This window comes from Saccopteryx bilineata, chromosome 2 (assembly GCF_036850765.1).
Source record: "Saccopteryx bilineata isolate mSacBil1 chromosome 2, mSacBil1_pri_phased_curated, whole genome shotgun sequence".
NCBI lineage: Eukaryota > Metazoa > Chordata > Mammalia > Chiroptera > Emballonuridae > Saccopteryx > Saccopteryx bilineata.
The window spans coordinates 250,796,345-250,821,844 of record NC_089491.1 but is presented as its reverse complement, the minus strand read 5'-3'; the positions used below and the strand labels follow the sequence as shown (position 1 = coordinate 250,821,844).

General features: G+C 41.0%; 1 protein-coding gene across 1 annotated transcript in view; it reads left to right on the top strand.

Moving 5' to 3' along the window:
- LOC136323199 (sodium/glucose cotransporter 1-like) overlaps window positions 1–25,500 on the top strand; it is a 78,731-nt gene that overhangs the window by 12,607 nt on the left and 40,624 nt on the right. Inside the window, exons 3-9 of the mRNA XM_066255020.1 lie at window positions 152–477; window positions 5,711–5,782; window positions 9,815–9,919; window positions 11,330–11,389; window positions 15,545–15,649; window positions 17,393–17,498; window positions 18,503–18,583. Coding sequence (XP_066111117.1) covers window positions 355–477; window positions 5,711–5,782; window positions 9,815–9,919; window positions 11,330–11,389; window positions 15,545–15,649; window positions 17,393–17,498; window positions 18,503–18,583 — 652 coding nt within the window. The 5' untranslated portion in view covers window positions 152–354. The remainder of the gene's footprint in view (window positions 1–151; window positions 478–5,710; window positions 5,783–9,814; window positions 9,920–11,329; window positions 11,390–15,544; window positions 15,650–17,392; window positions 17,499–18,502; window positions 18,584–25,500) is intronic.

The following is a 25,500-nucleotide window of genomic DNA, read 5'->3' as shown; positions in this document are numbered from 1 at the left end:
GGCTGGGAAAGACGGTTGCTGATCCTGCCTGGGTAGCCTCACGCTAGCCCCAGCCTGAGCCAGTACTTAGGACACAGAGATTGTGGTCAACAAAGGGAGGGTGTTGTGCCTGGATGAGCAGTGAAGTTCTTTTCGTTTTCTCACTAAACAGAGCAACCCCTAATGAACGAGGTATTTCTACAGCTTGCCTAGAAATGGGCCAATCCAGGCCCCGAGCCGGCCGGGAAACTCCCAGGATGCCCCGCGGCCGTTCCCAGGGTGCCCCGCACCAACGGAGCTAAAGCTAACGCCAAAATCAAAGTCGTTGGGGCTCCAGCAGAGTCAACCCTGCCCGTCTGGCCCAGAAGTACAGCCATGAACTTTCCTTGGCCTGGCATCAGCGCTGCCTGGACTGCTCTGAACTACGATACCGTCAATGCACTAGACATCATGGTGATGATTTTTTTCTTCCTCTTGGTCCTGGGCATCGGGCTGTGGGTAAGTAGGGGCCCAGAAGGGAGGGCAAGGCTGGGTTTGACCCCTCCCTGCCAATCACCTGCTCCCCACCTCCACCTGGAGCGCCCTCTCATCCCTGCCTCTGCCTGTGCACAATGCTCCCTTTGCCGAGTTACTCTCCACCCTTCCAGCCGAGAGTGAGTTCAGGTCCTCAGCAGCTGAGATATCTGACCACACCCACCCACCCCACCCCCAAATAAACACAGGGGTCAAATCCCCTGTGCTTGCTGCTCGGAACCTAAGCAGTATTTAACAAAAAGTCATTGTGATCATCATGTTGACGGTGGTAATTAATAATGACAGCTGCTGCTGATTAGGTCTTAAGAGTCACGTCCTCAGAGTAGTAAATGTGAACAATTCATTCCTCTAATTTCACAAATGAGGAAAGGGAGGTTCAAAGAAATTAACAACCAGGAAATGATGGAGTTCAGATGCGAACCTAGTGCTGCCTCATCTGACAAAACGACCTTAACTGTTTTTGTCTGGGTAGTGAGACCTCAAAGGTCACATCCATATAATGTAAGGCTCTTACAGTGTTCTCTTTGAATTTGAATAGAGAGCTTATATTTTCCTTTTTTTTTTTTAACGTTTATTTTATTGACTTTGAGAGAGAGTGATAGAAACACAGATCTGTTCCAGTATGTGCCCTGACTGGGGATCAAACGGCAACCTCTGCATTTTGGGATGATACTCTAACCAACCGAGCTTTCCAGGCAGGGCAAAGCTTATCTTTTCTCGTACAAGGTTCTCTTTAAAAAAAGTAGAGACTGTGTCTCTTTTTAATGCCATTTCTTCACTAAAGCTCATCGTGTAAGCACTCAAAATGATGTTCTTAACCGTAGTACCCAGGGCCAGACCTACCCAGGAGGAGCTGGCCCTCGCTCTAGTGAAAGATCAGGTTGTTGTGAAAGCTTCAGCTGCTGTCCTGCTCTTGTTCCTCAGCTAAATTGTTAACCATCAGGCCTCTGCCCAGCCTGCTTCACCAAGCAGAAATATCTGGTAATAATACTACCATACACTAACTAGTGGGCACCTCTTCACTCTGGATAGTACCCGTCAAGCTGAAGCTTTCATGCATGTGTGACCTTTAAATTGGATCACCTCAACAGATCACAAGCAGGACCTTGCTGTGCAGAATCAGGCCCTTCGAAGTACTATCATTGAACCCTCTTGATGGTTTACAATGAGTCGCTATACTGCTACTGGGCAGATAGAGTTATGGAGACCTGGTCTCCATCCTATGAAGAGAAATTTGTACAGGAAAAGAAAATATAGGCCCTTTATTCCAAATGTAAAAAAAGAGCTCTGAGGTGTTTCTTCAGATCATTGAAACAAACAATTTTTTTAAAATTGGCTTCAGTTATGAGAAACATCTTTCTAGGTGGCCTAGGCAGGGGCTCTAGGTAGTACTTGTTTTGGCATCTTCTCCCCAGTTTCCATTACTGAATTAAGAAGCCCCTACCCAGCTTTCTTCCTGGCCCAGTTGGAGCCTATGTCTGGCCAAGGTCAGGGTACTAGTAAGCCATCTGGTCACTTCCAAAGGAAAACAGCTATTCCTTCTGTTCTTATTGGAACCATACAATAGGCACAGTTACCCAGAATGCTTTCATCTCCCCCCTTCATTATATTGTTATCTTTTTTGTTTGTTCTTTTCATAAATGTATATTCTTTTTAACTAAAGAAGTACAATATGCCTGACCTGTGGTGGCGCAGTGGATAAAGCATCAACCTGGAAACACTGAGGTTGCCGGTTCAAAACCCTGGCTTGCCTGGTCAAGGCACATATGGGAGTTGATGCTTCCTGCTCCTCCCCCTTCTCTCTCTCTCTCTCTCTCTCTCTCTCTCCCTGCTCCTCCCCCTTCTCTCTCTCTCTCTCTCTCTCCCTCCCCCCTCCTCCCTAAAAAAAAAAAAAAAGAAGTACAATATGCTTATTGTAATACGTGAAAAGACTAGAATAAACATCTAAAGAATAAGTTACTGTTCTTCCCCATTCATTCCCATCTCTCTGAGGTAACCCTGAGCCATGTATCCTTCCTCCCCTTTCCCAGTGCTTATGCAGGCATATGAACACACATGTAGAGTTTTTGTGTTTTGTCTTTAGAAAAATGTGATCATATTATATACATTATTCTGTGGCTTGCTTTTTTTTCATTTGCTATATGGAAGAGAGAATCCTACAGATCAACAGTAGAGCTCCAGCTCATGATTTTACTAGCTGCATAATAGTCATATAAATGTGTTTACTGTGCAGCTTTTCTCTACTAATTGACACTTAGTTTATTACTAGGTAGGTTTTCCTCTTTTTCCTAATATGCAAAGCATGGATTCTGAAATTGAAATTGCTGGGTCAGAAGGCTACATTTACTTGACATTTTAGTAGATATTATTAAGTGGTAATCCACTAAACTTGTTAAGATTTACATCTACAAGCGGCATATGAGCATGTCCTTTTCCCCACGCCCTCACCGGCCTTGCTCATTCCTGCTTGTTTCATTTATTTTCCCACCAGTCTGATGGGTGAAGAGTGGTATGTCATTGTAGCTTTGACTGCACTTCCCAGACTCCTAGTGAGGTTGAGCATCTGTCCCATCAATATTCCTCGTCTATGAATAGCTAGTTTATTTGCCCGATTTTGAATTGGGTTGTTTGACCGGTTTTTATAAACCAGTCTGTCATTTGAATTGCTAATATATTTTTTCCAAACTATTATTTGTCTAGATCAGTTTCTCGGCCTCGGCACTACTGACATTTGAGACCAAATAATTACTTGTTGTGGGGGTCTGTCCTGTATATTACACAGTGCTTAGAAGTATACCTGACCCCTACCCATTCACAACCAAAAAGGTGTCTAAACATTGCCACATGTCTCCTGGAGGGATGGGACAAAAATCACCCTGACTGAGAACCACTGGTCCAGACTCTGTTAATGGTGTCTTCTTTTTGTCATTTGCTTTTTTCTCTCCGAAGAATCAACTATCTCTCTTTTCCTTTTCATCTTCTGGATTTCTGGTTGGCTTAGGAAGGTTTTTCCCCACTCCAAGTTTGTACAAATATTATTCTCAGTTTTCTCCTAATATTTTATAGTTTTTAGATATTTAAATCTCTAAAACATCTGAGATTTACTTTTATATATGAAGTGATGGGGGAGTCTAGCTTTACTTCCAGCTATTAAACCAACCACCCTTTTCTCAGTGACCAGAATGGCCCACACTGGCACATATGAGACTCTTTCTGAAAGCATTCATCAGCTTCTGTTGGCTAAGCACCCCCAAGGAACTGGGAAATCAGGCTTTGTTGCTGATGTCTTGGCCACTGGCGCCTTGGCTCTTCCATGATGTTAAAAAGGGGGGAAATTTTTTTTTATTTTTTTATTTTTCAGTTATAGTTGACATTCAATATTATATTAGTTTCAGGTGTACACCAATAGTGGTTAAACATTTATATAATTTACAAAGTGATCTCTTCGCTAAGCCTAGTACCTTACCCACCTGGCACCACACATAGTTATTACAATTTGTACTACCAATCTGTACTTCTTAATCCCTTCACCTTGTTCACCCTGGCCCTCCAACCCCACTTCCACCTGACAACCATCAGGTTTTTCTCTATATCTGAGTCTGTTTCTGTTTTATTTTGTTCTTTCAATTCTGCATGTAAATGAAATCATATGGTATTTGTCTTTCTCAATCTGACTTAAATCACTTAGCATAACACCCTCTAGGTCAGGGGTCGGGAACATTTTTGGCTGAGAGAGCCATGAACGCCACATATTTTAAAATGTAATTCCGTGAGAGCCACATACCTTACATTAACTCGTGTACATTACGCATTATCCAATAAAAATTTGGTGTTGTCCCAGAGGACAGCTGTGATTGGCTCCAACCACCCGCAACCATGAACATGAGCAGTAGGAAATGAATGGATTGTAATACATGAGAATGTTTTATATTTTTAACATTATTTTTTTTATTAAAGATTTGTCTGCGAGTCAGATGCAGCCATCAAAAGAGCCACATCTGGCTCGCAAGCCATAGGTTCCCGACCCCTGCCCTAGGTCCATCCTTGTTGCCCTGGGGTAAGACTTCATTCTTCATTATGGCTGAGTAACATTCCATTGTGTATATGTACCACATCTTTCTCTTAATGGTCTATTGAGCGACACACAGATTGCTTCTATATCTTGGCTATTGAGAATAATGCTCCAGGGAACATGGGGATGCATGTATCTTTTTGAATTGATGTTTTGATTTCTTTACATAAATACAGTACCAAGAAGTAGAATTGCTGGGTCATAAGGTAGTTCTATTTTTAAATTTTTTAATGTCTTTTGTAGTGGCTGTGAAAGTCCTACCAACAAGGCATAAAGGTTCCTTTTTTTCAACATCCTACACAGCACTTGTTTGTTGATTTTTTGATGATAACCATTCTGACAGGTGTGAGTGATATTTCACTGTGGTTTTAATTTGCATTTTTCTGATGATTAGTGACATTGAGCATCTTTTCATATGTTGATTGGCCATCTTTATGTCCTCCTTGGAGAAATGTCTGTTTGCCCTTTCTTTAATTGGATTGTTTGGTTTATTTTATGTTAAGTTATATGAGTTCTTTATAAATTTTGTATATTAACCCCTTATTGGCTATATCATTGGCAAATATTTTCTTCTAATCATTAGGTTGTCTTTTCATTTTGTTAATGGTTTTCTTTGCTGTACAAGAACTTTTTAGTTTGATGTAGTCCCACTTGTTTATTCATTTATTTGTCTCCCTTGTCTGAGGTGATATATCAGAAAAAAATGAGCAATGTCAGAGAGTTTACTGCCTATGTTTTCCTCTAGGAGTTTTATGGTTTCAGGCCTTACATTTAGGTCTTTAATCCATTTTGAGTTCATTCTTGTATGTGTTGTAAGATGGTGGTCTAGTTTCATTGTTTTGGGGTTTTTTTATTTTTTGCATGTACCTGTCCACATTTCCTAAAACCGTTTTTTGAATAGGCTGTTTCTACCCCACTGTGGATTCTTGCCTCCTTTGTCATACATTAACTGACCATGTAGATGTGAGTTTATTTCTGGGTTCTCTATTCTGCTCCATTGAACCTACGTGTCTGTTTTTATTCCAGAACCATGCCATTTTGAATACGATAGCCTTGTAGTATATTTTAATATCAGTATTACACCTCCAACTTTGTTCTTTCTCAAGATTGTTTTGTTTTTCTAAGGCCATGCTATCAAGCAATCGTGCAACTGTGCAAGACTTCTTCCTGGCTGGCCGAAGTCTAGCGTGGTGGCTGGTGAGTGTGGCAGTCCACTTTGGGGACTGTATATTAACTTATCTGTTACTTTAATTTAGATGTCTTATGCTCAAAATAACTTGAAGTTTTGAAATCAGGAAGCCATTTTATTGGTAGTTCCTTTAATTCTGAAGTAGTTTGTTATGTTAAATTTCCATAGACCCAGTTTAGTTCAGTAACCATTTATTAGGTTACTGAAATAGGTTTGGAACTCTGCACTTACTGGAATTGTATGTCTATTTTTTTTCCCAGATTAGGGAAGCTTTTATGTCCCAATAAAACTAGTATGTACAAGGAAATAGTCCTGCCTTCTGGAAGCACACAATCTAGACTTGCATCTAATGAATTACGGTACATTGTAGCACATGTTCTAATAGGAGCATGGACAAGCTACGAATGAAAGGTAAACTCAGGCTTCCTGGGTAGAGGTAGTGAGTGCATGGTGCAGGACTGGAAAGGTCTTACAAAGCTGGGCTTGTTTGAGCAGGATTTGGAGGTGGAATGGGAAATTCAGAGGTACAACTCTGAATTATTTTTTAATCCTTTTTTTTTTTTTTTGGGTGTGTGTATGTGTAAACCTGATTTAGAAAGAAATTAAATGTGGCAAAGAAATGTTTGCTATGAGCCTCCTACCTTAGTTTATTTTTCAACAGAGGACTCTAGTGACATGACCTCTTCCTGGGCTATGGGGCCCCCAGGCTTTTGCCTGAGCCAGTCCTAGGCCTCGAAATCCTATAGTCTGTATCCAGAGAAACAGCCGTCTGCTGCCCACGATACCTTGTATGCCTGTAACGCTTGTAATGGTTCAGACAACATTAACGTGCTTTGGCTTCCCAATGTTTATACTGTATGTTAGGATTTATTTCTTTCTTTACTGTGACTTTTTGTTTTCATTATTAGGATTATTGTTTAATGAACAAAATATACTATGGTATTATTAAAGGAAATTGAAATAAAAATAATTTTGCTACTCCAATTTTTTTCCTTTATATTTTTATTTAACCAGCAGCTATTTGATGGCTGTCAGTTGCTCTTGTCAGGGCCCTCACGTGGCTTAGTCTTTTCTTTTCCTTTCTTCCTTTCTTTTTTAACTGTACATGGTTTATTCTTTTTTTTATTTTTTTTTCTTGTGTCAGAGAAAGAGAGAGAGACAGAGGGACAGGTAGGGACAGACAGGAACGAGAGATGAGAAGCATCAATTCTTTATTGTGGCTCCTTAGTTGTTCATTGATTGCTTTCTCATATGTGCCTTGACCAAGGGGCTACAGAGCAAATGACCCCTTGCTCAAGCCAGCGACCTTTGGGCTGAAGCCAGTGACCATGGGGTCATGTCTATGATCCCACGCTCAAGCCAGCAACCCCGCACTCAAGCTGGTGAGCCCGCAGCTGACGACCTTGGGGCTTTGAACCTGGATCTTCCACATCCCAGTCCAACGCTCTATCCACTGTGCCACCACCTGGTCCAGCTACGTGGCTTATTCTCGTAGTGAGTTCTCAGTCCTCATTTTACCTGGCCTGGCAGTGGTGAAACTCAACTGTCAGTCCTCCCTCCTTCACCGTTTGCTGCCTGGCTCCTTCTTCCCCGCTGCTTCGCCAGCCACTCATTCTCAGTCTCCCTGGTGGCTCTCTCCCATCTAGGCTTCTTAACGCTGGAGTTCCCCAGGGCCAGCGCCTGACCTCACCTCTCCGGCTACACTCATCCTCGTGGCAACCTCCTCTAGTCTTACAGCACTAAATACCAATTACATGCTAACACATCCCAGATCTCTCCCTTGTGTCCAGATTTGTGTGTCCAGCGGCCTGTGTGACACCTGCCCTTGAAAGGTCTATCAGGTATCCCAAACTGAACCAAGTTCAAAAGGAACTCTGAACTTTCCCCTACAAATCTGCTTCTCCTGCCATCTTTTCTGTCTCCTAAATAGCAACTCCATCCTTCTAGGGTGCAGGTTGACAAACATGGAATCACATTATCTCTTTATTCTCTCTCACACCTAACATCCAATCCATCAGGAAAAAAATGGATTTGAAATCTGACCACATCTCATCAGCTCTGCCTCCGGGTCCATGCTCCCTTCATCTTCCCTGGATTAATTATAACAGCCTCTTTTCTGGACCCCCTCCTTCCACCTTAGCTCTTCTATATCTAGTCTCAACAAAGCAAGGAGCCAGTTAAAATTTGAGTCAGACCTTGTCACTTTTATACCTAAAACCCTCTGAGGGGGGCTCCTCTGTCACCCAGAACGAAAGCTAGTTGCTCGTAATGGCCTGTGTTAGGCCACAGATGATCTGCACCTCCTTACCTCTCTTCCCGTGTCTCTCAAGCCCGCCTCCCAGTTCTAGCCGTTGTCCTTGAACAGTCAGCTGTGCGCCTGCCTCCAGGCCTTTGCCCTCGCTGCTGCTTCCTCCTAGAGCCTTCTCCCCACGTACCTCCTGGCCTGCTTCCTCACCCATTCTGGTTGGCATTCCTCAGATCTCCTCTCGGACGGTCTACCCAGGCGGCCAATTGCTCAGCACACCCTGTTAACTTTCCTTTCTTTTTATTATACTAGAAAAGGACCCCCTAATTTATTTTGTTTATTCTCTTCCTCCCGAAAGAATGTTATCTTCATGAGGGCAAGGATTTGTGTCTCTTTAACTCCCTTGTATCCCCAGAACAGTGCCTGGAACATAGGTGGCAATGGACATTTATAATAGCTAATGAATTAATGAATGGTGACTTTTCTTTGACCTACCTTTTAGTAACGTATTAATATCTTCCTAGGTGTATATAAACATAAGTAGGTAGATATAGATATTTTATAGGGTACCTATATATGCAGTTGCATAGTATTATATAAGCATTTCAGCTTTTATTGATCATATTATTGGGCAATTTTACACTATTATGAAAAATAAAGCGAACATTCCTGATAGTAAAAATAACGACCATTATTGTCTGCTTATTATGTGCCTCTTCTTAGATTTTCTTGCCTTCTGTTTGTTGCTGCTGAGATATTTGGTGCCTATATGTTCCAACTGTCTTATTAGTGCATTTTACCTTTCCTGGGTATAACAACAAAACCTCTTTATCTTGTTTAATGCTTTTGGTATTAAATGCTATTTTATCTTGTGTTAATGTTTTCAGTGCTGTTTTTGTTTGTTTGTTTGTGTTTATTTTCACCTAAAAGGCTTTGTTATATTAAGCCTCTCTTGGTAATTCCCTGTTAAATATATCTCATGTCAGCAGTGTAACAGTTGGATTTCTGTTTGAATATAGTAGCTATCTCCACTCAGTTAAAATGCTGTTATTGGCTTAGAAGGGATTATGTTCATTTTAAATGCCTCTGGGATTTTTTATTTTGAAAGTAACAGATGTTAGTTGTAAAAAGTTACAGTCCATGAGTAGACCTCGAAATTTTCTCCCCATTCCATCTCTATACCCATAATTTTAGTACCCAGAACCATTTTGTTACATATGTATGTATACTACGAGAATCTCTCACGTGTATATAAACATCTAAGTGCACAAGTGTAATGTACACACATAAAATTTTAATGAGATATAAATATTGGTCCTGGCCAGGTAGCTAAGTTGATTAGAACATCAACCCAAAGTATAGAGATACAAATATTATTTAACTTATTTCTATTACCTAACAGAGCTCCTTTATTCTTTATGCCACATTGTATTTCATTGTTTTTATGTATTTTAACCAGTTCCTTATAGCTAATGAGTTAGATTGTTAATATTTTTTAATTATTTCCAAATGATAATGGAATTACCTTCCTGCTAGTATTTCTGCATTAGGGAATTGCTAGTATGTCTGTGGAGCACGTTGGGTGGCAACATAAGAATGGCTGGTCTACCTTTTCCACTTTCTCCCTCTTCACTTGGCTGGCAATTTATGGTGAGGGTTTGCGTAGAGAAGAAACACGAATGGAAATTATATCCAGGAAATAATCCCTTTTGAAAAAATGTAAAATTCAGTTTGTGAAATTAATTCTTGGACTTGGACTGAAAGTTCTGATACGGAATTGTCTTTTGATTATCAGATAGGTGCTTCTCTCCTCGCCTCAAATATTGGCACTAGCCACTTGATGACCCTGGCTGCAAGCGGAGCAACCTCAGGGATTGCTGTTGGGGCCTTCGAGTGGAACGTAAGCAAGATGTTTGTAGCAGCTAACTGCCACCTTTGTCGTTGTCCAGATAAATCTCATAAACATAATAGCTTGCTTCCAACCTTGAGTAAATATTTATAAAGACGGCTTGAGAAGTCATGGAAGAAAGGAGCCAAGTCTTTAGTTTCTCCAAAAACTTGTACTAGTTTCTTTTCTTCTTGGTAAATTAATGAAGAGACCGAGAATATTTCTATTCCAAGGACCATAGGAATACAGTAAATAAAAGAACTGTTTTAGGAGAATAGTTAGCGAAAAGATCACGTGAACATTTAAATATATATAGATACATTTATATATATATACACACACTGTGTGTATGTGTATATGCATATTACATATATCTGTATGTATGTATCTGCAGTATATATTGAGAATGGGCTCAACTGAGCTTGTTGAAGTGTTCAACTAGTTACTACAAAACTCCTAATTGATCTCCTAGGAATGCCAAGTTTTAACTACAAAACTTATAAAATGGATTATTTATTTGATCTGTGGTATATATTTGTTGTAGTAGACACAAAATTGTTCACCTAAATTAAAAATAAATTTATAAATCTTGTGTTAATTAACCTATCTTTATGTAAATCATTGGACTTTTTTTTTTTTTTTTTTTTTTTTTCTAAATCAGAAAGCTGCCTACTTTCTGAGTCATATCTTTCTTCTTATAGAACACAAAAATCAATTAGAATCAATTCCAAGCCCAGTAAGAAGGCCTGGACTTTACAACCATTTCATCTCAGAGTTTACTAGTGTCTCCTTCCTATATTCAGTTTACCTTAACCCCATCTTTGTAAAATAAGCCAGACTCGGGGAGGGGGAGGGAGAGGGGCACAAAGAAAACTAGATAGAAGGTGACGGAGGACAATCTGACTTTGGGTGATGGGCATGCAACAGAACTGAATGACAAGATAACCTGGACATGTTTTCTTTGAATATATGTACCCTGATTTATTAATGTCACCCCATTAAACTTAATAAAAATTTATGTATTAAAAAAAAGGAAAGCTAGACCCAATTTATTTCCTTAATTTCAACAACTCGTGAAATTTTGGTATCGTTTTCTCCCATTTCTCTGAATGGATTTTTATTTGTCTTTCTTTTTTAACTGCCTTTTGTATTTAATTATGTCACCTTAATTCCTACCTGGAAGTTGGCAAACAATAAATTAATAATATATACCTTGAAAATTGGCTTAGTAATCCCCTACAATTAAAAATGCACCCTTTTATAGGCAAAGTTCAAGTGTCTATAGGTTCAGTTCATTGGACTGAAAGGTTTACCCTTGGGCTGTTATTTGTAAGGTCCCCATTGGTGATACGTTAGACCCAAAACAAATAATAAGTGAGCTTGCATCTCATCTAAGAGCTTGGTTTTTCTTTTTGGTTTCAGGCTGCATTTCTGCTCTGCGCTCTTGGTTGGATATTTTCTCCTCTTTACATTAAGGCTGAGGTGAGTCTCCATTGTTAGTTACCCTATTTTTTACAATACTTTTTCTTACAAATATTGCATTTATACATAAAAACATCCTGGAAGATAAGTTCAACTTCTCAGTCTTTTTTATCCCTGTATGGATTTCCCTTAATCCTGAGAAATGCCTACAGTAACATCATTCTGCCTTGGGTAAACAGACCCAGTAACTGCCCTGCTGTTTCACTCTGGACCTTACTCAAGAGTTAACCTCTGCGTGATCAAATGATGGCATATGGATAGAGAATCGACCTGGGATGCTGAGGACCCACGTTTGAAACCCTGAGGTAGCCTGCTTGAGCATGGGATTATAGACATGACCCCATGGTCACTGTCTTGAGCCTAAAGGCCGCTATCTTGAAGCAAAGGGTCACTGGCTCAGCTTGAGCCCCTCGGTCAAGGCACGTGTGAGAAAGCAATCCATGAACAACTAAAGTGCCACATCTATGAGTTGATGCTTCTCATCTCTCTCCCTTCCTGTAAGGTTTTTCTAGAAAACATTTTAAAACTTTATTAAAAAATAAGACTTAAGCCTGACCTGTGGTGGCGCAGTGGATAAAGCGTCAACCTGGAAACACTGAGGTCACTGGTTCAAAACCCTGCCTTGCCTGGTCAAGGCACATATGGGAGTTGATGCTTCCTGCTTCTCCCCCTTCTCTCTCTCTCTCTCTCTCTCTCTCTCTCTCTCTCCCCTAAAATGAATAAATAAAAAAAAATTTTTTTAAATAGGACTTAAGTAAATGAAGAGAACAGTTGTGTTCATAATTGGAAGACAATATCCTAAAAATGTTAATTCTCCCAAAACTGGTCTGTGCATGGAAATCAATTCCAAACAAAATCCAAACAGGATTTTTTAGGAACTGACAAGCTAATTCTAAGGGGGACAAAGACATGCCCAACTGAGAGAGGAGTACAGAGAGACCCTCTAGGCTTCACATCTTCAGGGATACGTGGAGTGATGTCATCAACATGGCAAAATAAGAGGTTCCTCCTATCTTTGCCCAAAGAAAACCAATTTAAACTATAACCCACAGACAAATGGGCCTTCATGGAAATCCATGAGTCTAATGGAGAATTGTTAGCACACTGCTGGAGCACAAAAAAGAATAAAAAACACATTAAAGAGAGTAAAAGAAACAGTTTCACTTGACCTGTGTCACCCCTCCCCTGAGGTGGTACAGCTTAGTGCCATGAGAGAACTTCTCAGCCTGAGATTTCTCCCATGGGAAAAAGTGAGAGCCTGTGAGTGGGAGCCTGGCCACTCCAGCTGTGCACTGCTGTCAACAAGGCCACAGCTTTCCTTCTCATATATAGGGTGGCGGCTGGCGGTGGCGGAGAATGATGGCAGTGGGGGATGGGCACACGTCAACAGTTCCCATGCCATAGAGCGGTTTACCTGAAACCTGTGCACTCTTATTGAGCAATGTCACCCTGTTAAATTTAATTTTCTAAATAAGATTTTAGAAAAAAAAAGAAAATTTGATCCCATTCTACACAAGAATTAATTTAGGTAATGATTAAAGACTTAACTGGGAAAGGAATTTTTTAAATTTTTACAAGAAAGTATAGAATATCTTTATGGCCTTGAGATAGAGAATTGTAAAATAAGATACAAAAATCCAAAATTCGTGGCTGACCGCCAAAGGACACATGAATGTGTGAGATCCCAGGAAGCCTAGCCAAAAAAGGACAGAAATTTGAGGGATATCTGTCCTTCCCCAAAGAAAGGAAAACACATATCCACACACAAATTTATACACAAAGTTTCATAGCACTTTTATTTATAACAGCCAAACCTAGAAATAATCTGAATTGGAATAGAAGAATGGATAAACAATTTAACATTGTTGGTCAAATAAGTTTGTAAAATATGATTTTTATGTTTGCTCGCTTATAGTTTGCATTGGGGGCTGGGTAGCACCAGGTAGATGCCTCTGTGAAATTGCAAATTACCTTCCTGCTTGGGGAGGGCCATTGTTTCGCTAATGTTTGCTGAAGGAGAGGTTTTCAAGCCAGAAAGTTTTGAAAATAAGGGAAGAAGGAGAAAAGAGAGTAAGAAGTCATGTATGCAAGGGAATGCAGAGTGCTGAAGAAGAAGCCGTGTTGGCAGGGAGAGAAGGTGTGCAGATGCGGAACCAGAGCTGAGGGGCTTTGCAAATTCCACTGAGACTGGTGAAGGCTTTGATTCTAGGAGAAACCGGAGAAGATTCTGGTTGTAGAACCAGAGAATGTGTCAGGGCTTTGGGAGCTCTGAAGGAATGAAAGGGAAGTGTTTTCCCTGTGTGTTGTTTGTCGGCCAGTGTGAGACTTTAATAAAGGAATAAATGGCCCACTATTTTTTGCCTCCACTGTTTCTTTACCATCTGCCTGAATTCAATGAGAACCTGCATGTGCATGGCCATGAGGGCCATGACCACTGGCCATACAAACATTAACTCTCTGAGTAGTACGAACGTTCATGTACGTCCTCGTACCTCCTGACCATCCAGAGTATGATCATACAAAAATTTTTATTTTAAAAATGTATAAGGCAATATTTAAAAAAGGCAAATGTATGTTCTTGTTTCCATAAATTGGTTATCAAACAAACATGATTTTAAGTTAATAAAACTATAACTGGAACTAATTTCATTTTTTGAAGAAAACTCACTCTGGGGGTCAACAAGCATGAAAAATCAGTACTCAAAGGGTTAAAGAATTATGCAGCAACATGGATGAAACTCATAATTATCATGCAAGTGAAAGAAGTGGGATATAAAAAAAAAGGACCTACTGTGTGATTCCAGTTATTTGAAACTCTAAAAAAGGCAAATCTGTGGTGACAACTGATGCTGGTGATCTGGGACCAGGGGTGGGATGGCTTTGCCACGAGCTCTGGGGAGCTTTAGGGGGTATTGGAAATGCTTAACATCAGGAGTGTGGTGGTGATGACACAACTGTATACATTTTCCTAAACTCATAAAAACTTTATATTAAAACTGAGAGTTTACTGTGTGTAAATTATGCCTCATAAAACTGTTAAACTGAAAAATAGTTGTGAAGAGGGTTTGCTAACACTTGCAATTTGAAGTCATGACCCCAGGATAATTACGTCAGATTGTGACTGTATTTTGAGATTAGGCCTTTAAAGAAGTAATCAAGTTAAAATGAGGTCAGTCATTGGGGTGGATCCTACTCCAGTATAAACTTATAAGAATTGGAAATTTGAACACAGACATGTACAGAGGGAAGAGGATATGAAGACACAGGGAGAAGACAGCCACCAACAAATCAAGAAGGAGCCAACCCTGCTGACACTTACACTTCCCCTCTAGAACTAAGACAATACACTCAGCCAATCTGTGTACTCTGTTGTGGCAGCCCAAGCAAAGTAATACAAACAGTAAGTGTAAAACATCTTAGAACCTGACTGAGAAAGTGAGCCATGTATGGCAAGATATGAATCAAAAGCAAGTGAAAAGTACAGGTGTTTAGGAGATACAGTCTCTGGGAAGCCAGGTAAGTCTTCATAAAACAGATAGAATTTGAGTTAGACATGCGTGAGGTAGGCGGACAAGAGTGTATGAGGATATTCAGGACAGAAGGTGGGATAGTTTTCATTTAACATTTATTCACCTACCCTGAGCCAGGCACTGTGCTCAGGTCCGGGATCTAATGAACACAGAGGGCACACTCCCTGCAGCCGGAATGCACACAGACTGAGCGGGTTGTTTTGGGCACCAGCGCACACATGAGCATCGCTGACACAGACTCAAGTTCTGTGTCTCTTGAGCACTTGTTACATGTGTAGTATATGTTGAAGCATTTAATTTTGCTCTATGGTTATTTCATAGAAGTGGCTTGTCTTCATTAAACATTTTCAGTTAACTGCATTTCTTTCTGCTTCCTGAAGATTGCACCAGAGCTAGACTCCAAGTTTCTTGAAAAGAGCAGTGCAGCCTGTCCTTTCTTATCTCTCTCATCTTCACAGGTATGCGGAGCACAAAGCCAGCGTCAGTGACCCTGCACCCTGTCTTCCTGGGCCGCTCCCACCATCGGCTGCATCTGCGACAACCAGTGCCTTGTGTGAGCAAGGCTCATCCTTGTGGGCCTGCCTCTTCTAGCACTGTCTGACAGTGACTTCTTGTTGCTCCTCAGGTGGTGACAATGCCAGAATACCTGAGGAAGAGGTTTGGTGGCTATCGGATCCAGCTCCTTGTTGCTGTTCTGTTCATAATCCTCTGTATTGTCCATAAGCTCTCAGTAAGTTGTATAAAAGCCATCCCGAGAAAGAATACAAAAGTCAGTAGACTGAACTGTGCTGTATTTGTCCCAACAGTTTGTCCCCTTAAGTTGCTTATTGGCCTCTGCCATTAAAGCTAGAGCAGAGAAAAAATAGCCTAATAGTTTACAAAAAAATAAAGGGCAAATGCATCTTCTTTGCCTCCCACGCCTATGTTACTGGTCCCTCCTCTGTATTCTCTGAGAATTTGGGCTTACTTCTGTCATATCATTAGGTAATGTCACCCCCCTGCTTAAGACCCAGGAGTTTCCACCACCCTTATGTGAAAACCTAAACCTCTTGTTATGGCTGGTAAGGACTGTCTTGTTCTAGCCCCTGCCTCTCTGGGCTTGTCCCCTTCCCTGTGGTCACCGTGCTGTAGCTACACTGCCTTCTGAATTGTTTCTCAACTCCAGTAAGTTTATTTCCACTTGAAGCTTTTGACACCTGCTCTGTACTGTGTCTAGAATGTTCCCGTTCTATTTCATTACTCTGTTTTTATTTTCTTTGTAATACTTGTCACCACATGAGAGGAATTTGTTTCCTTGCTAGCTATGAGTCTTCTCCACTTGAGCGCAAACTTTCTGAAGCCCAGGGCCTCGCCTGGCTTGTTCACTGCATTGCCCCTGTGCTAAGAACATGTTTAGCACATAAGGCACTCAATAAATGTTTTTTGAAAGACCACATGAGCGCTACTTATCACATTCCATGAAAATTGCTGCCCGACCAACTGGTGGCACAGTGGATAGAGCATCAACCTGGATCGCCGAGGACCCAGGTTCTAAACTCTGGGGTCACCAGCTTGAGCTTGGAGTTGCTGGCTTGAAGCCCAAGATCGCTGACCTGAGCAAGGGAACACTCACTCTGCTGTAGCACACACACACACCCAGTCAAGGCACATAGGAGAAAGCAATCAATGAACAGCTAAGGTGCCACAAGAAGAATTGATGCTTCTCCTTTCTCTCCCTTCCGGTCTGTCCCTCTCTGTCTGTCTCTTTCTATCTCTCTGTCTCTCACTAAATAAAAGAAAATTGCCTATTTAGTAGTCTGTCTCTGTCATTAAGTGTAAGCTACTTGAAGAAAGTGAGTGACTTAGTAGCCCTGTGTCTTCAGAATGCTGCTAAATATTTACTACATGGTTGGTGCTCAGAAACATTTGGTGAATAAAGATGAGTGTTGAGAGAATCTATCACTGTCATCTTAAGCCAGGGATCAACAAATCCAACCCACGGGCCAATTCTAGTAGTGGTCTGCTTTATATGATCCTTAAGCTAAGAATGGTTTTTACAGTGCTAAAGGTTGTCAAAAACAGAGACAGTATGTGGCCTGCAAAGCCTACAGTATTTACCACCTGGTCCTGTACAGACAAACCTTGCCAACTCCTAATAAGCTGTCCCCTTTGCTTTTCCCAATACAGAACTGCAGAAATAGTTCACTCCCTGAGCATACTCCCCACTCTCCTCTCTTCCTCCAGGGAGGAAGAGGCTAAGTTGTAGTAAATGGATTAATTGGGCTCACCCAAACCCTAAAGATGCTGACCTTGGCTGAACTTGTGGGGCACAAGCTTGTAGCCCAGCAGAACTCGGGTGGCCCTCACCCAATGTCCATTAGGGATGTAGTGGATGTGCTTACTGCAGGTGGTTCCTAAGGTCAGTGTCTGTACGGGACGGCTGTCCATTGAGCTGGAAATGAAAGCGCAGCCTGTTGCCTTGTGCTCATTTCAGGTGGAGATCTGCACTGGTTCCATGTTCATGAGGCTGATTTTGGGGTTGGATGTTTACCTGTCCGCCATAATCTTGCTGACAATTACTGGCATTTATACTGTCACAGGTGAGGTCACTCTAACCACGCAGGTATTTACATTAACACAAAAGCTCGACCTCTTAGTGAAGCCCTGGTAGACATTGAGGTGGGTTCTTCAGCTTTTGCTTTTTCCTGACATCTGTGGAGCACACTACTGAGGCCTGGGGGCTGGGAGAGAGTGCAAATAATTGAGGTGGGAGTGCCAAAGTGCAGTCCTGTCCCCAGAAATCGGATTGGGCTGCTTGAGGCTTTCTGGCTGGCAGGGTCAATCGTGATCGTGTTTTAGGTGGGATGGGCGATACAGCAGGCTGCCAGGTGAAAGAATGGAACCACAGAAAGGGGAGAAAGGGGAGGCAGCAACTTCAGGCTATCCTGCTCACCTGGTAACCTGGTTAGGCCATCAGACAGTGTCTCTTATGTAGGCAGTTCTGTCCTAAACAGTCTCTGCCTAGGCTTTGAGAGTAAGGGCACACATTACATTTTTTTCAAACCACAGTACAAATCTTGGAGGCTGGTCAGTATCCCTGACAGTTCACCACTGTCAAGTGGAGAGAATCAGGGTTGGGAATGGATTGCACTCAGCCAGTGGTTCTCAATGTAGGGGACTGGAGATTGTGCCTTTCTTCCCAGGGGACATCTGGTAACGTCTGGAGATGTTTTTGGTCGTCACAACCGGAAAATGTTATTGGCTGGCATCTTGCAGGTCAAGGCCAGGGATGTACTAACTGTTGCTTCCAAACTGAGAATTTTAAAAAATATTTTTTCTTCCTTAGGAAAACTACCAGATTTTTATTTATTAAAATAAAGGGGAGGGGGAGTACAGGGAAACTGAGACACAGAAGAGCAAGATAAGAATCCAGCAAAAGACCATGAAGGGTATTAAAGAGAGAACACAGGGTGTCCCAAGACCAAGCAGAAGCAGCTGTAGGACCCACTGAATGAAAGGGGGAGGAAACAGTATTAGACTGGGTGCCAAAGCAGCTTTCAGCAGGAGTCAAGTGGCTTCCGTTCCTCCTTCTCTTCCTCTTCAGGTGGTCTGGCAGCTGTGGTTTATACTAATACTTTACATGCTGGCGTGACTCTTCTGGGATCGGTCTTGCTAATGGGCTTCGGTAAGTAAGCTTGAAAAGAGTGGGCGCCTTGGGTGGAGCCTTTGAATCTGACTGCTGCCTCCTTCAGCTCCCACAGGAGGATACCAAGGCCCTCAGAACCCAAGAGCTTTAAGGTCAACTTGGTGTTGAATGTTAATTCAGCCTTGCAATACTAGGATAAATACAGCTTTATCAAGAGATACCCCAAATTCCTCTCTAAGCTGGCTGTAGAGAGAGTAGTTTCCCCTTCTGCATGACTTCACTTTCTGTAGTTTCAGTTACCTATAGTTAACAGTCCAGAAATATTAAATGGAAAATTCCAGAAATTTTTTTAAAAATCAAGTTTTAAATTGTACACCATACTTAGTAGTATGGTGATATCTCATTTCATTCCTCCTAGGACATAAATCATCCCTTTGTCCAGTGAATCCACACTGTATACCCTGTCTACCAGTTAGTCATTTAGTAGCCATCTCAGTTATCAGATCAACTGTCATAGTACTACAGTGCTTATATTCAAGTTACCCTTATTTTACTCAATAATGGCCCCAGAGCTCAAAAGTAGTGATGCTGGCAATTTGGATGTGCCCAAGAGAAGCCATACAGTGCTTCCTTTAAGTGAAAAGGTGAGGACAGTAAAAAATGTTATTTTGAGAAAGAGGCCACATTAACATAACTTTTATTATAGTACTATATATTGTTACAGTTCTGTTGTTAATCTCTTACTGTGCCTAATTTATAAATTAAACTTTATCATAGGTATGTGTGTATAGGAAAAAGCATAGTATATGTAGGGTCCTGTCAGCAGTTTCAGGCATCCACTGAGGGTCCTGGAACATATCCCCTGTCGATGAGGAGAGATTACTGTATTAGTTTATATTCTGAGCAAATGTGTAAGAATATATGTCTCCTAATCTTCCAGCTAACACTTAATGTTTTTTGTGGTTTGTTTTTGTTTTTGTTTTTGAAATTTCCCAGCATTTTTTTTCCAGGTTATCTTGTCATTTAGTTCTGTTGCATACCCATCACCCAAAGAGAGATCGTCCTCCGTCACCCTCTATCCAGTTTTCTTTATACCCCTCCCCCTCCCCCTCTCCCTCCTTCCCTCCCCCACCCACCATAACCACCACACTCCTGTCCATGTCTCTTAGTCTTGCTTTTATGTCCCACCAATGTATGGAATCCTGCAGTTCTTGTTTTTTTCTGATTCACTTATTTCACTCCGCATAATGTTATCAAGATTCCACCATTCTGCTGTAAGTGATCCAATGTCATCATTTCTTCTAGCTGAATAGTATACCTTGGTGTATATGTGCCCCATCTTCTTTTTCCAGTCTTCTGTTTTTTTTTACAGTGATTAAAAGCCTTTAGGCAAACTCTTGGCCAATACAGCAAGAATCCATAAAAGAGTAGTGTCCTTAACATGTTCACCAAGTCCAAGTTGGCCCCATCACCATGCCAAATCCCTGAAAAATGTAACCCAACCACAGTTCAGTCTGTTAAGAGCTGTCACAGGGAGCAGGAGTCCAGGAAAAGTCCACATCCAGGAAAAGTTCGCATGGCACTGGAATTGTTGTCACCATTCTATACTTTGCAGCTCATGTCCAAGTCCCAATGACCGCTGCTTCTAGCTGGTAATGGTTCAGGTAGACTGGAAAAGCCATTTGCAGCATGCGTGGATATGGAGCTTCTGTTCTCCTCTGCCTGGAGAGATGAGACCAGGTTGCTTTTCCCTGGAGCTCTGCGACTGTGGCATGATAAAGAGAACCTTAGGATACACTAAGCTGGGTGGCAAAGGTAGATTCATAATAGAAGTTGGCAAAAGGGGGAAAGAGAGCTCTAAATTAGGAGTAGGTCCCAGCCTGAAATATGAGTGGGTCATTGAGGTAGGAGGGATAAAGGAAACACTATATATTAAGCAAAGCAGCAGAAAATAGGACTATCAACACCCACAACAGAGATCTTTGAGGGAAGAATAAAAAACCTGACTATTCAGGCAAAACATAGTTAAGTGGCCCTTGTGCAAATGAGATCAGTTTACCTGCTTCTTGGAAGAAATACCCTAGGCTCGTCCACAGTGTCGTAGTGGGGCCAACGGCCCTGGGCACCTTCAGCCTTCAGTGGCAAACTCCAGCATTCTGGGCAAGGTTAGGTCATAGGTGGCTGGAGCAGGGCTGGAAGAGACTGAACCCTCCCTTAGAGGAGCGAGGGGGAAGCCTACCTTCCAGTGTCCCTGTTTCCTCACAGCAGAGGCATGTAAGCCTGGCAGGCTTTAGCTCAATGACCTTCCTTTCCACTATTGAAGCAGGACCCAGATGACATCCTATGAGACCCCTTTGGGGCATTAGAGCCTTTAAGGGCGTATCCTAAAAGCTGGTAGTTCCCCTGATCTCTATTGGGCTTTTTCTGCCTCTTGGTATCTTAAAAGTCATACTCAGAAGATCTCACTTAGGAGTTTGAGGATCCCCATCCACCTATATAAATCTTTTCCATGTATCTGGAGCTATTTGGAGGAAGACAAAACAGTGTTATTAGCTGGGTCAAATAAAGAAGGTAGTAGTTTGCAGGCTAAAAAAGATTTGATGTCTCTTGTTCATCAGCATTCAAAAGAAATGTAATTTTTTTTAAGTTAAAAGCATGATATGGTAGGCCCATAGGAGTTCCAGGATATGACTACCCCCTTTTAAATTTTTTTTTAAATTGACCTTAAAATGTTTGCTGAGTACACTTTAATAATACCTTAACTTTAAAGATTGTAAGCATGACAAAATACAGTAAATGCTTTTGCTCCATATGCAGGAGCATTTTCAGTTTAGCCAGTTTAGGAAATCCAATAATAGAACAATGCATACAGACAATGAGCTATAACATGCTTAGCAGCCTCTCCTGTTCTGACAGAGGTTACGTTAGATCCAGAATATGTATCCACTGTAATGTGGACATATGACTGTTTGCCAAATGAAGGTATATGAGTAACATCCATCTGCCAAAGTTGTCCTGGTAGGGGTCCTTGAGGGTTACTGCCTCTCCATTTCCATCTTCAGAAAAATACAAAAATAAGTAAATAAAAGAAAAAATACAACCAAAAAAAAGGGGGGGTCATTCCCTTGTGCTAAAGCTCCAGGGAGCATAGAGTGAGATTCAGTATGTCCTATGAAACATGGAGCTCTATGTTGACATATAAGTCTTTGAAGAAGTAGGAACTGCTGAAATAGTTCATCAGCATTTGTCCCTAAGACAGCAGTCTTTATAGTGGAAACACCATAAGTAAATATTTGCTGTCTGTCTATAGATTAAAGGGGGAATATGGCAAATGCTGAAAAGCCATGATGTTTGTGACCCTCCCCTCCCCCAACCCCCTCCCTCTCCTCCCCCCACCCTGTAACCCCAACACTCTTGTACATGTCGCTGAGTCTCATCTTTATATCCCACCTATGTATGGAATCATATAGTTCTTAGTTTTTTCTGAATTTCTTCTTTCGCTCCGTATAATGTTATCAAGGCTCATCCATGTTGTTGTAAAAGATCCTATGTCATCATTTCTTATGGCTGAGTAGTATTCCATAGTATATATATACCAAAGCTTTTTAATCCACTTGTCCTCTGATGAACACTTGGGCTGTTTCCAGATCTTTGCTATTGTGAACAATGCTGCCATAAACATGGGGGTGCATTTCTTCTTTTCAAACAGTGCTATGGTGTTCTTGGGGTATATTCCTAACAGTGGTATAGCTGGGTCAAAAGGCAGTTCGATTTTTAATTTCTTGAGAAATCTCCATACTGTTTTCCACAGTGGCTGCACCAGTCTGCATTCCCACCAGCAGTGCAGGAGGGTTCCCTTTTCTCCACATCCTCGCCAGCACTTATTCTGTGTTGTTTTATTGATGAGCGCCATTCTGACTGGTGTGAGGTGATATCTCATTGTGGTTTTAATTTGCATTTCTCTAGTCATTAGTGATGTTGAACATTTTTTCATATGCCTATTGGCCATCTGTGTGTCCTCTTTGGAGAAGTGTCTATTCATTTCTTTTGCCCATTTTTGGATTGGATTGTTTGTCTCCCTGGTATTAAGTTTTACAAGTTCTTTATAAATTTTGGTTATTAACCCCTTATCAGACGCAATGTCAAATATATTCTCCCATTGTGTAGTTTGTCTTTTTATTCTGTTCTTATTGTCTTTAGCTGTGCAGAAGCTTTTTAGTTTGATAAAGTCCCATTTGTTTATCCTGTCTATTATTTCACTTGCCTGTGGAGACAAATCAGCAAATATATTGCTGCGAGAGATGTCAGAGAGCTTACTGCCAATGTTTTCTTCTAAGATGCTTATGGTTTCACGGCTTACATTTAAGTCTTTTATCCATTTTGAGTTTATTTTTGTAAGTGGTGTAAGCTGGTGATCTAGTTTCATTTTTGTGCAGGTAGCTGTCCAATTTTCCCAAAACCATTTGTTGAAGACGCTGTCTTTACTCCATTGTATTTCCTTACTTCCTTTGTCAAATATCAGTTGTCCATAGAACTGTGGGTTTATTTCTGGGTTCTCTGTTCTGTTCCATTTATCTATGTGCCTGTTCTTATGCCAGTACCATGTTGTTTTGAGTACAATGGCCTTATAGTATAACTTGATATCCGGAAGTGTGATACCTCCCACTTTATTCTTCCTTTTAAAGATTGCTGAGGCTATTCATGTTCTCTTTTGGTTCCATATAAATTTTTGGAATGTGTTCTATATCTTTGAAGTAAGTCATTGGTATTTTAATTGGTATTGCATTGAATTTATAAATTGCTTTGGGTAATATAGACATTTTAACGATGTTTATTCTTCCTAACCATGAGCACGGTATATGCCTCCACTTATTCGTATCTTCCCTGATCTCTTTTATCAATGTTTTATAATTTTCTGAGTACAAGTCTTTAATCTCCTCGGTTAGATTTATTCCTAGGTACTTTATTTTTTGGGTTGCAATGATAAAGGGGATTGATTCCTTGATTTCTCTTTCTGACAGTTCATTATTAATGTATAAAAATGCCTCTGATTTCTGAGTATTGATTTTATATCCTGCCACTTTGCTGAATTCATTTATCAGGTTCAGTAGTTTTTTGACTGAGACTTTAGGGTTTTCTATATACAATATCATATCATCTACAAATAATGATAGTTTTACTTCTTCTTTTCCAATTCGGATGCCTTTTATTTCTTTTTCTTCTCTGATTGCTGTGGCTAGGACTTCCAGAACTATGTTGAATAAGAGTGGTGAAAGGGGGCACCCCTGCCTTGTTCCTGATCTTAAGGGGATTGCTTTTAATTTTTGCCCATTGAGTATGATGTTGGCTGTGGGTTTGTCATAGATGGCCTTTATCATGTTGAGGTATGTTCCCTGTATTCCCACTCTGCTGAGAGTTGTGATCATGAATGGGTGCTGGATTTTATCAAATGCTTTTTCTGCATCTATTGAAATTATCATGTGGTTTTTCTCCTTTCTTTTGTTTATGTGATGAATCACATTAATTGATTTGCAAATATTGTACCAGTCCTGCCTCCCCAGAATAAATCCCACTTGATCATGGTGTATGATTTTTTTCATATATTGCTGGCTCCGGTTTGCTAAAATTTTGTTGAGGATTTTTGCATCTAAGTTCATCAGGGATATTGGCCTATAATTTTCTTTTTTTGTGTTGTCTTTGTCTGGTTTTGGAATCAGAATTATGCTCACCTCATAAAAGGAGTTTGGAAGTCTTCTTTCCTCTTGAATTTTTTGAAATAGCTTGAGAAGGATGGGAGTTAGTTCTTCTTTGAATATTTGGTAGAATTCAGTTGTGAAGCCATCAGGCCCAGGACTTTTCTTTTTTGGGAGTTTTTTGATAGCTGTTTCAAGCTCATTTGTTATAATTGGTCTGTTTAGGTTTTCCGATTCTTCTAGATTGATTTTTGGAAGATTATATGATTCAAGGAATTTGTCCATTTCATCTAGGTTGTCTAGTTTTTTGGTGTACAGTTCTTTGTAGTATTTTCTTACAATATTTTGTATTTCTGTTGTGTCAGTTGTTATTTCTCCACTTTCATTTCTAATTTTATTTATTTGAGTCCTCTCTCTTTTTTTCTTGGTGAGTCTGGTTAAAGATTCATCGATCTTGTTTACCTTTTCAAAGAACCAGCTCCTGGTTTGATTGATCCTCTTTATTGTTTCTTTAGCCTCTATGTCATTTATTTCTGCTCTGATCTTTATTATTCCCTCCTTCTGCTAGCTCTGGGCTTTACTTGCTGTTCTTTTTCTAGTTCTTTTAGATGCAGGGTTAAGTTGTTTATTTGAGCTTTTTCTAGCTTCTCGAGGTATGCCTGTAATGCTATAAACTTCCCTCTCATGACTGCTTTTGCTGTGTCCCATAAATTTTGAGTTGATATATGCTCATTATCGTTTGTTTCTAGGAATTTTTTAATTTCTTCTTTTTTTTTTTTTTCATTTTTCATTTTTCTAAAGCTGGAAACGGGGAGAGACAGTCAGACAGACTCCCGCATGCGCCCGACCGGGATCCACCCGGCACGCCCACCAGGGGCGACGCTCTGCCCACCAGGGGGCGATGCTCTGCCCATCCTGGGCGTCGCCATGTTGCGACCAGAGCCACTCTAGCGCCTGAGGCAGAGGCCACAGAGCCATCCCCAGCGCCCGGGCCATCTTTGCTCCAATGGAGCCTTGGCTGCGGGAGGGGAAGAGAGAGACAGAGAGGAAAGCGCTGCGGAGGGGTGGAGAAGCAAATGGGCGCTTCTCCTGTGTGCCCTGGCCGGGAATCGAACCCGGGTCCTCCATACGCTAGGCCGACGCTCTACCGCTGAGCCAACCGGCCAGGGCCTTAATTTCTTCTTTGATCTCAATGTTAACCCATTCGTTATTTAATAACATGCTATTTAGTTTCCAAGTGTTTGAATGTTTTTCAATTTTTCT